Source organism: Chiloscyllium punctatum, chromosome 5 (assembly GCF_047496795.1).
Source record: "Chiloscyllium punctatum isolate Juve2018m chromosome 5, sChiPun1.3, whole genome shotgun sequence".
NCBI classification, from domain to species: domain Eukaryota; kingdom Metazoa; phylum Chordata; class Chondrichthyes; order Orectolobiformes; family Hemiscylliidae; genus Chiloscyllium; species Chiloscyllium punctatum.
Genome location: NC_092743.1, coordinates 143,714,856 through 143,726,948, shown reverse-complemented (window position 1 = coordinate 143,726,948; position 12,093 = coordinate 143,714,856). Strand labels below are relative to the sequence as shown.

Sequence of the window (12,093 nt, the reverse complement as noted above, 5' to 3'; positions counted from 1 at the left end):
TCTAAAGTTAATTTTACGATGCAGACTTGTTAGGTTGAACTTCTCCAGACAGCCATTCATTGAGTTAATTTCTGGTGGGAGGTAAACTGGGCACATTTGGTCCTTGTTGACTTACCTGCTGATAACAAGGTAACCAGACATGTGGCATGTCTGGAATTGAAGATGGTGGCAGAAGGGTATGTTTGGGTGCAAAATGTAGAAGCTAACCTTATGCTTATGACCAGCTTTCCACTGATCATGTGACATCTGTAGGCACCATAGATGGGGCTGAAGATTGAACCTTACGATATCTTAAAGATGACCATTCTGATTTTGTGGGAGAAGTCTTATCTTTGGAGTAGATAATTGTAGAACCACAATATATTGAGGTGTGGAGTGGAACACAAAAGGGAGGAAATGGGCAATGATTAAGGTTATAGTAGAATAACCAAGGAGGAATGGTGTCCACTGTCTTTGACCAAGTAGGTTGTCAGTTGTGGTTGGGATGAAAGCCAGTGAAGCAATCCAAACAAATGGTTGGAGAAATAGGATTGTAGCTTGGCATCAAAGTGTCTGAAAGGGAGCTCAGAAAAAGGTGGATAAGAGTTATGAATTTGCAAGTTGGCTTAGTTAATGCTAAATGTGAAAGCATACTAATTAACAAAGAGGCTGAAAACTTGTTTTCCCTATTTTTTTCACAGACGGGATACTTTCAATCATTTGACAACTTGGTTAGAAGATGCTCGCCAGCATTCCAACTCCAACATGGTCATTATGCTCATTGGAAATAAGAGGTAACATTTTAGCTAGCAAAAGTTGACACTGTTTTTGACTATGGGTCTATGATGACAAGCTTAGAATGAGGGTAATATCCTCAAATGTTTTCAGTACTGTAGACTGTTTAGGCCTGTTATGTCTTTCCCTCGAGTTAGTTTTTTTCCATTCAGGTTTCCTATCCAATTCTGTTTTGAATGGAATTTACCTCCATACTGTATTCTGTGGCTGTGAACTTTTTTTTAATAATAGTAAAAACCTGAGGGAACTGCGGATGCTGTAAGTCAGAAACAAAAAGAGAAACGGCTGAAAAATGTCAGTGGGTCTGGCAGCGTCTGGAGAGAAATTGGAGTTAACGTTTCAGTCCTTGGATCACCTAGTTCTGAGCAAGGGTCACTCCACACAGAACATTAACTCTGATTTCTCTCCACAGATACTGAGCTTTTCTAGCAAGTTTTGTTTTTGTCTTTAAAAATAATTCAGTTCTAGTGCTGTTCTTATTGCCTTTTTGATGATTGCACAATAGCTTTGCAAATGTATCCTTGAGTTTGGTAGTTGTGGAAGAGAATTACAACAAAATGAAACTAATTTTGATTGTGGAAATTAAGAATGTGACGAGAAATTGACAATGTAAAGATATCTTGGAACTCTTTACAAAACAACTTGGCAAAATATACTAACTGCAGTATGAGCTCGTCCAAATTGATAATTGGAAGGATATCATGAAAATGCAACAATTTCCCATCTTTTGATCTACATTACATTTGAGGGAGGTAAAGTTTTCTCAGTTTAGTGACTCCTTGAATTTTGCAATTTTTGTTTAATTTAAAGAATGGTTACCATCCTTTGAATCATTCGATATTTCCGGAGATTGTTCTGACCTCAACTTTGGTTGTTACTGTATGATCTTGGAAGAGGTGATAGTATGCAGTTGTTGGTCTGAGATAAAGGAGTTAATAAATCATCAAACTCATTTTCTAATGGATTTGTATTCAAGTACAAGTGTTTTGTGAAATGTTTGGAATAATGGCATCAAATGTTTTTTTAATCTAGGCTGAATGTGCAAATGGCTTCTTCAGGAGAAGTAAATGAAGAAAAATGAACACTTAAGGTTTTAAATGTTGATGAACACTCTTTCTTACAGTGACTTAGAATCAAGACGTGAAGTGAAGAAAGATGAAGGGGAAGCTTTTGCAAGGGAGCATGGCCTCATTTTTATGGAGACTTCTGCAAAGACTGCTTCTAATGTTGAAGAGGTAATATGATTTTGGAATTTTACATAGTTCATTTTGGCAGTCATCTCTAGTCCACTGAAGTATTGTTTTTTAATGTGCTCTCAGAGCCCATTTAACTTATGGGCTGGTTTCTTTTAACTGCTCTCTTGGAGAAAGGACCTTATCCAGTGGCTTGGTTTTCATGTGATTTTTGGTTTGAACTGTTTAATCATCAAAATACTTAGTTTCAATCCTCTTACCCTAGGAAGGGCACTTTTGGATGAAGAGTAAGCTAATGCAAAAGTGCTCATCTAGTCAACTTGAGTTGACTTTTCATTTTTATGAAAAATTTTGAACATTATTCATCCACTAACTTTGAAGGTCAGACGAAGAATACATCCATAATGTCTGCAAAGTCTTCAGTCAACTATAATTACTCTTGTATTGAATGTCAGATTAATTGCAATGTATGATGAACATTATGTATTATCAGTGGCTGCTAGGCTGTTATCATTGCCAATGTTTACAAAGAAGAAAATAATTCAAATTGTTGTGGAAAACTGAATACAACACAGTGCAAGGTTTTGAGTTTGAAAATATCAAGACTTCTCTGGCCTTTCGAGTATGGATTGCTTTACTTTGTATCCTTATGCCCTTACCTGTGCCAGCAGTGAGGTTGTGATTTTAGCTCATGTCCAGTACAGTATATCAATTATTTTTCCAATGCAATTTGATCTTAACACTGGGAAGAGGGGTGCATATGAAGGGATGTGCAATAAATATGCTGTTTCAGAATGTGTTAAATTTCTCTCATTCAGGTATGTAAATATTGATAATTAAAATGCATGTATTGGGGAATACAGATATCAAATTTCTTAATACCATCTGTCTTCTGTTGAGGCATTTATGTTTCTGCAATGACAGCTGTTCAGACTTCATTCTGTGGGGCAAGGTGGAAAGTTGCTATCGTCCTAGAGAGCCATAAGACTGCGCACACATTATAGAGAGACATCTGGTGGTTTAACCTGAAAGCCACCATGCTTCAGGCAGGGCAAGCGATTGAGAAATAGAGTCCTTCATGGTAACTTCGGTCAGTGTGGGAATTGAACCCAGGCATTTGGCACCACAAGCCAGCCATCCAACCAACTGAGCTAACTGACCACAGGGAAAGGTGTAAACCTCATAGAAAATGTTGGGGCAGATTAAGGGTACTGCAATGAACACCCATTACTTGGTATGGGATTAAATTTAAAGTGCAATGGCATTATGGTACAAAGGTTAAAACTTTACACTGAGAAAAGAAAAATAAATTTTGTTGCTTCATACCAGAATAGCAATTAGACTTAGGAAGCAATTAAGAGGCAACATCTGAGCCATATATATGATTTTCCACCTACCCTCTAGTTATATCCTCTTAAGCAGAACTGTCAGATTAGATTAGATTACTTAGTGTGGAAACAGGCCCTTCGGCCCAACAAGTTCACCCCGCCCCGCCAAAGCGCAACCCACCCATACCCCTACCTAACACTACGGGTAATTTAGCATGGCCAATTCACCTGACCTGCACATCTTTGGACTGTGGGAGGAAACCGGAGCTCCCGGAGGAAACCCACGCAGACACGGGGAGAACGTGCAAACTCCACACAGTTAGTCGCCTGAGGCGGGAATTGAACCCGGATCTCTGGTGCTGTGAGGCAGCAGTGTTAACCACTGTGCCACCGTGCCGTCAGTACACAAATTGTAACGAACTCTAAGTTAGGTATTCCACTAAATAGCAAGTTAGCTTGTAATGTTACAAAAGGATGTGTGGCCAGTGTTTGTTTGAGAGCTAAAACAAGAATGAGGCACTGATTTACTAATTATAAAGCAAAGAATGGCAAGTTGAGAGGTCAGAAAAGAATTGGAGATATAAAAAATTGGAAATATTGAAATAAATCTTCAAGATTTCAGTGACAGGTAGTTGAAGGATCAGTGAAGTCAAGTGTTGAGAATTTACAGCAGAGCCTGGCCCCCCCCCCTTAATTCTTTCATTATTTTGGAGGCAACCCAAGGAAAATTGATTGAAAATTCAGAAATAAAAATATTCTACAAAATGGGACTGCCTCCTTACACTTGGTGGTAGTGACCCTGATAACACAAGTTGGCTGAACAATAATATTTGTCTCAATTATTTTAAAAACTCTCTGAAAAGGATTGATATATCCAATAATTAGATAGGAGGATCTAGCATTTTTATTAATTTGTCACTATTTCAGCATGAGTGCAAATCTAAAATTTAGATTCTTAAATTGGAAACAAGGGAAGGGTTGAAGATTTAAATGTGATTGTATGTGATCCTTTCTGACATTTATGTAGTGGCACTTACACTAACAAGCAGGTAAGTGACAAACAGAAATTGCTGGAAAAGCTCAGGCCTGGCAGCACCTGCGGAGAGAAATAAGTAGACTAGTGAAATCTGTTCAACCCAATCATGCTTTTGGCAGTTTAATTCATCCGAGTGTTCACAAGAATTCTGAACATATATAAAGGTTTGTGTAAATATCCATTAAATCTTGAGCTCTGCTGATTCAAGGCTATGAAGTGCTGAGTTATTGCCCCAGAAGTGTACCATCTGAGCACTGTGTAAGATTTGTAGTCATAGAGGAGTCATACAGCACAGAAAAGGCCATTTTGCCCATCACATCTGCAGCAACAATAACTACCACTAAAAGTGTACTAATCCCAATTTCCTGCTCTTCTCCCATATCATTGAATGTTGATACTTCAAGTGCTAATCCAGTTTGTTTTTTTACAATTGTAAATTTTCTGGCCTGTCGTGCATTCCAAATTCCCATCTCCTGCTGAGGGGAAACAGCTCTTTCCCCATATCCCCTCTGAATCGCCTGCCCCTTACCGCAAAACTATGCATCATTTATGTATCTGTCTACATACAATTTAGATGGGCAGGGAGCAGAGGGATACAGTTCCTTAGAAATAGGCGACAGGTTAAGACTGAGGATCTGGTTTGGTGCAGGTGTAGAAGGCTGAAGAGCCTGTTCCTGTGCTGTTATTTTCACTGCTGTTTGTTCTATGCCCTCTCATGATTGACCTCTCAACAAAGGGGAACAGCTGGTCTCTCTTCACCCTGTCTATATCCCTCAATCTTGTGCCTCTATCTTGTCACCCTCTCAGTTTTCTCTACTCTAAAGGAAACCAGCCTGTCCAGTGTCTCCTTATCGCTCGATTGCTCCATTCCAGACAACATCCTGGTGAACCACCTCCTGTACCTCTTCCAGGGCTATCACATTCTTCGTGTAGTGAGATTACCAGATCTGCACTCGGTACTCCAGGTGTGGTCTCACCAGGGCCCTGTACAGCTGCAGAAGAACCTCTTTGCTTCTATACTCAATCCCTCTTGGTATGAACTACCTGCTGTACCTGCATGCTTACCTTCATTGACTGGTGTACAAGAACACCCAGATCTCTCTGTACTGCCCCTTTACCTAAATTGATTCCATTTAGGTAGTAATCTGCCTTCCTGTTCTTGCCACCCAAGTGCATAACCATATATTTATCCACATTAAGCATCTGCCATGCATCTGACCACTTGCCTAACTTGTCCAGATCACCCTGTAATCTCCTAACATCCTCCTCACATTTCACCCTGCCACCCAGCTTAGTGTCATCAGCAAATTTGCTAATGTTATTACTAATACCATCTTCTATATCATTAACATATATTATAAAAAGCTGCTGTCCCAGCACTGATCCCTGCGGTACCCCGCTGGTCACTGCCTGCCATTCCGAAATGGAGTTGTTTATCACTACTTTGTTTCCTATCAGCCAACCAACTTTCAATCCAAGTTAGTACTTTTCCCCCAATACCCTGCGCCATAATTTTGCTCACTAACGTCCTATGTGGGACTTTATCAAAAGCTTTCTGAAAGCCCAGATACACTACATCTACTGGATCTCCCTCGTCCATCTTCAAAATTCCAGAAGGTTAGTCAAGCATGATTTCCCCTTCATAAATCCATGCTGACTCTGACCTATCCTGTTACTACTATCCAGATGTGTTGTAATTTCATCCTTTATAATAGACTCCAGCATCTTTCCCACCAGTGAGGTCAGACTAACTGGTCTATAATTTCCTGTTTTCTCTCTCCCATCTTTCTTAAAAAGTGGTACAATATTAGCCACCCTCCAATCTGCGGGAACTGATCCCGAATCTATCGAACTCTGGAAAATAATCACCAACGCATCCACGATTTCTCTAGCCGCCTCCTTCAGTACCCTGGGGTGTAGACCATCAAGCCCTGGGGACTTATCCACCTTCAGACCTAACAGTCTCTCTAACATCAATTCCTGGCAAATATAAATTCCCTTCAGTTCAGGTCCTTCAGCCATTGTTACCTCGGGGAGATTGCTTGTGTCTTCCCCAGTGAACACAGATCTGAAGTACCAATTCAATTCTTCTGCCATTTCTTTGTTCTCCCCTGTTTCTGTCTTCAAGGGTCCAATTTTAGTCTTAACCATTTTTTTTGCCTTTTACATACCTAAAAAAGCTTTTACTATCCTCCTTTATATTATTGGCCAGTTTACCTTCGTAACTCATTTTTTGTGTATTTCCTTCCTAGTAATCCTCTGTTCTTTAAAAGCTTCCCAGTCCTCTGTTTTCCCACTTATCTTTGCTATGTTATACTTTTTCTCAACTTTTTTATGTTTCTTAACTTCTCTCATCAGCCAAGGCCACCCATGCTTCCTCCTGGGATCTTTCTTCCTTTTTGGAATGAACTGATCCTGCAACTTCTGCATTATACACAGAAATATCCACCATTGTTCCTCCGCTGTCATCCCTGCTAAGGTATTGCAGCATTGAACTTTGGCCAGCTCCTCCATCATAGCTCCATAGTTCCCTTTATTCAACAGAAATATTGTCACTTCTGATTGTACCCTCTCCCTTCTCAAATTGCAAATTGAAGCTTATTGTATTATGGTCACTACTTCCCATTGGCTGCTTCACTTCGAGGTCCCTGACCAATTCAGGTTCATTGCACAATACCAGATCCAGAATTGCCTTCTCCCTGGTCGGCTCCAGCACCAGCTGTTCTAAGAATCTATCTCTGAGGCACTCCACAAAGTCTCTTTCTTGAGGTCCAATACCATCCTGATTCTCCCAGTCTACCTGCACGTTGAAATCCCCCATAACAACTGTAGTAACATCTTTGTGACAGGCCAATTTCAGCTCGTGATTTAACTTAAATCTGACATCCAGACTACTGTTTGGGGCCTGTAGATAACTCCCAAGAGGGTCTTTTTACCCTTAGTATTTCTCAGCTCTATCCATACTGATTCTACATTCCCTGATTCCACATCCCCCCTGCGCAAGGGACTGAATATCATCCCTTACCAACATGGCCACCCCATCCCCTCTGCCCGTCAATCTGTCCTTACAATAGCCTTGAATATTCATTTCCCAGGCCCTGTCCACTTGAAGCCATGTCTCAGTTATCCCCACAATATTGTATCTGCCAATTTCCAAAAGACCCTCAAGCTCATCCATCTTATTTCTAATGCTTTGTGCATTCATGTATAGTATTTTTAATTTGTTACTGCCCTCACCCTTCCCATCAACTCCTTTTTCACTCAACCTTACAGCATGATCCCTTTGAGTTTTCTGCCTCATTGATACAGTTGTTGTTCTTGACTTCCCGTGTTCTAGCTTTCCCTCCAATTTCCTCCTTAAACAAACAGGCCCTTTTGGCCCAACCAGTCTACATTGACCCTATGAAGAGTAACCCACCCAGACCCATTTCACACTGTCTAATGCACCTAGCACTGTGGACAATTTAGCGTGGCCAATTCACCTGACCTGCACATCTTTGGATTGTGGGAGGAAACCGGAGCACCCAGAGGAAACCCACGCAGACACCGGGAGAGTGTACAAACTCCACACAGTCACCCGAGGCTGGAATCGAACCTGGGACCCTGGTGCTGAGGCAGCAGTGCTAACCACTGCTGCCCTTTCTAGCTGCTTTCTCCAGAATTGCACTATCCCTTCTTGGGCCTTTTGTGTATCAATAGATTTTTAAAAAAAACTTCCCTAGATACAGTTGAAGAAATCTGTCCCATCTAAACCCTTAACATGGAGTATCCCAATTTCTTTTGGAGCTGAAATCTCCTCTTGTAATTACCTGATAATTACTCCTAAACACTTCTGTGAACTGTCTGTAATTGCTGCTGACTCTTTGGGAGGCGTATAATGTACTCCTGCCCCCTTACCATTCTTGGGTTCTACCCACAAAGCCTCATTTGAGGACCATTCTGTGATATCATCTCTCCTTATCACAGTAACTGACTATTTTAATAGTGCTACACCACTTTTTTTTTTACACACTCCTCTGTCTTGCTAAAGATCTTTTGGTGTGAAATATTGAATTTCCAATCCAGTCAGCCCTTTGACCATGTTTGTGTTGGCAATGATATCATAGTTCCACAAGTTAATCCATGCCATTAACTGTTTAGTCTTCCCTACTACACTCGTAGCATTAAAGTAAAAACCATCCAGCCTTGTCCTACTCTCTTGATGTGCAACATTGCTGAACACGCAGTGACTTGCTTCCTTTGCTGTCCCTGTTTCATTGATTTATTCTGTCTTCCTCCTCTGCCAGACAAGTTTAAACTTCTCCCAACCGCACCAGCAAATCCGACCTGCAGAATGTTGGTCCCAGTATGACCCAGGTGCAGACCTTCCCATTTCGACATGTTGTACCAACTTTTTAGCCACATGTTCATCTGTCCTACTTTCCTATTTCTAAACACTCTATCATAACCTCTGGATTACTCCCAGTGTTATGACCACTGAGGTCCTGTTTCTTAATCTACTGACTAGCTCCCTAATTTATTAATGGGAGACCTCATTCCTCACTTTGCTGTTCCTTTTTCCTCCCATATCCCCTACAGTCAAGCCACTTGTCAGAACCTTGGCTCTGACTGTGTTCTGAGGTACCAGTACCCTCCTCAGTTTCCAAAATGGCATGTCATTTAGTGAGTGGGACCTTGGTACTCCTGCGCTACCTGCCTGCTCTTTCTGGACTGTCTGGTGGTCACCCATTCTCATCTGTCCTTTAGTCCCTTCAGCTGTGATGTGACCACCCCTCTCAAGGTAAAAACAATGACTGCAGATGCTGGATACCAAATTTTGGATTAGTGGTGCTGGAAGAGCACAGCAGTTCAGGCAGCATCCGAGGAGCAGCAAAATCGGCGTTTTGGGCAAAAGCCCTTCATCAGGAATAAAGGCAGAGAGCCTGAAGCGTGGAGAGATAAGCTAGTGGGGGGTGGGGAGAAAGTAGCATGGAGTACAATAGGTGAGTGGGGGGGGGGGGGTGGGGGGAAGAGAGGGGATGAAGGTGATAGGTCAGGGAGGAGGGTGGAGTGGATAGGTGGAAAAGAGGATGGGCAGGTAGGACAAGTCATGGGGACAGTGCTGAGCTGGAAGTTTGGAACTAGGGTGAGGTGGGGGTAGGGGAATTGAGGAAACCAGTGAAGTCCACATTGATGCTCTGGGGTTGAAGTGTTCCGAGGCGGAAGATGAGGCGTTCTTCCTCCAGGCGTCTGGTGGTGAGGGAGCGGCGGTGAAGGAGGCCCAGGGCCTCCATGTCCTCGGCAGAGTGGGAGGGGGAGTTGAAATATTGGGCCACAGGGCAGTGTGGTTGATTGGTGTGGGTGTCCCAGAGATGTTCCCTGAAGCGCTCTGCTAGGAGGCGTCCAATCTCCCCAATGTAGAGGAGACCGCATCGGGAGCAACGGATGCAATAAATGATAGTAGTGGATGTGCAGGTAAAACTTTGGATGTGGAAGGAGGTGTGGGCGCAGGTTTTGCAGTTCCTGCGGTGGCAGGGGAAGGTGCCAGGATGGGAGGGTGGGTTGTAGGGGGCTTGGACCTGACCACGTAGTCACGAAGAGAACTGTCTTTGCGGAAGGCGGAAAGGGGTGGGGAGGGAAATATATCCCGGGTGGTGGGGTCTTTTTGGAGGTGGCAGAAATGTCGGCGGATAATTTGGTTTATGCGAAGGTTGGTAGGGTGGAAGGTGAGCACCTGGGGCGTTCTGTCCTTGTTACGGTTGGAGGGGGTGGGGTCTGAGGGCAGAGGTGCGGGATGTGGACGCGATGCATTGGAAGGCATCTTTAACCATGTGGGAAGGGAAATTGCGGTCTCTAAAGAAGGAGGCCATCTGGTGTGTCCTATGGTGGAATTGGTCCTCCTGGGAGCAGGTACGGCGGAGGTGGAGAATTTGGGAATACAGGATGGCATTTTTGCAAGAGGTAGGGTGGGAAGAGGTGTAATCCAGGTAGCTGTGGGAGTCAGGTTTGTAAAAAATGTCAGTGTCAAGTCGGTTGTCATTAATGGAGATGGAGGGGTCCAGGAAGGGGAGGGAGGTGTTAGAGATGGTCCAGGTAAATGTAAGGTCAGGGTGGAATGTGTTGAAGTTAATGAATTGCTCAACCTCATGGGAGCATGAGGTGGTGCCAATGTAGCGGAGGAAGAGGTGGGGAGTGGTGCCTGTGTAATTGCAGAAGATGGTCTGTTCTACGTCACCAACAAAGAGACAGGCATACCTGGGGCACATACGTGTGCCCTTGGCTACCCCTTTGGTCTGGAGGAAGTGGGAGGATTCAAAGGAGAAATTAAGGGTGAGGACCAGTTTGGTCAAATGAATAAGCGTGTCGGTGGAAGGGTACTGTTGGGGACGTGGATCCACCCTCCACTCCTAGCTTTTGTGATTGTGCCACAGTGTCTCTAACCACTGCTTCTGCAGCTGGAAGCACTTCCTGCATGAGTGGTCATCTGGGACACTGGCAGCATCCAGGACTCCCTACGTGTGACCAGCTGCACATTCCATTTCACTGGCCTCTCCTGACATCTCCCAAACTTACTATTAAAGCCTTCGACTAGAATTATTTTGTTAGACTTCCTACTTTGTCACTAAGGTTATGAAAAAATTAACTGGAACATAGAACATTACAGCGCAGTACAGGCCCTTTGGCTCTCGATTGTTGTGCCGACCTGTCATACCAACCTGAAGTCCATCTAACCTACACTATTTCATGTAAGTCCATATGCTTGTCTAATGATTACTTCAATGTACTTAAAGTTGGCGAATCTACTACCGTTGCAGGCAAGGCATTCCATGCCCATACTACTGAGTAAAGAAACTCCCTCTGACATCTGTCCTATATCTATCACCCCTCAATTTAAAGCTATGCCCCTTGTGCTCGCCATCACCATACTTGGAAAAAGCTCTCCCTGTCCACCCTATCTAACCCTCTGACAGTTACCGTTGCTTTAAATCTGTAGAATAAGCAAGTGTTAACCAGTAATTGCTTGGTGCCCAGTACTCACTAATCTGGAGGGCCCCCCCCCCTCACCTTTTGAAGTTGTGCCATCAACAGGAGCTACACGGAAGATTGTGTTCCTGCAGCTTCTTTCCTGGTTCCTTTGTCCCTGCCTGCTGCTGCAGCTGCTCCAAGCTGTATCCAGTAAAGATGAGTTTGGGGAGAGGATAACCTAGTGGTGTTCTTGCTGGCCTATTAATCCAGAGAACCACAATGTTCTGGGAACTGAGGTGGCATAGTGGCTCTGGTTAGGACTGCTGCCTCACAGCACCAGAGACCCTGGTTCGATACCAGCCTCTGGTGACTGTGGAGTTTGCACATTCTCTCCATGTCTGCGTGGGTTTCCTCCCACAGTCCAAAGATGTGCAGATCAGGTGAATTGGCCATGCTAAATTGCCCGTAGTTAGGTGTGTTAGTCACAGGGAAATAGGTCTAGGTGGGTTAATCTTTGGAGGGTCATTGTGGACTTGTTGGGCTGAAGGGCCTGTTTTCACATTGGATGGAAGGTAATCTAAAATCCAGCCATGACAGATAGTGGAGTTTGAATTTAATTTTTCAACAAAATTGCTGTGAGGCAGCTGTGCTAACCACTGAGCCACCATGCCACCCCCAAAGACACGCATGACCATCAAACTACTACCGATTATTGGAAATACCCGTCTGGTTCCCTGATGTCCTTTGGATAGTAAAGGCTGGCCTAGCAAGTGGCACTTTCATCCTGTGCATGTATTAAAATAAACTGAGCTTCACA

At 43.4% G+C, this 12,093-nt stretch overlaps 1 protein-coding gene across 1 annotated transcript in view; it reads left to right on the top strand.

The window, feature by feature from the left end:
* Positions 1 to 12,093, top strand: part of rab2a (RAB2A, member RAS oncogene family) — a 77,619-nt gene that overhangs the window by 40,540 nt on the left and 24,986 nt on the right. Inside the window, exons 5-6 of the mRNA XM_072571579.1 lie at positions 681 to 773; positions 1,898 to 2,009. Of these exons, the coding sequence (XP_072427680.1) occupies positions 681 to 773; positions 1,898 to 2,009 (205 nt within the window). The remainder of the gene's footprint in view (positions 1 to 680; positions 774 to 1,897; positions 2,010 to 12,093) is intronic.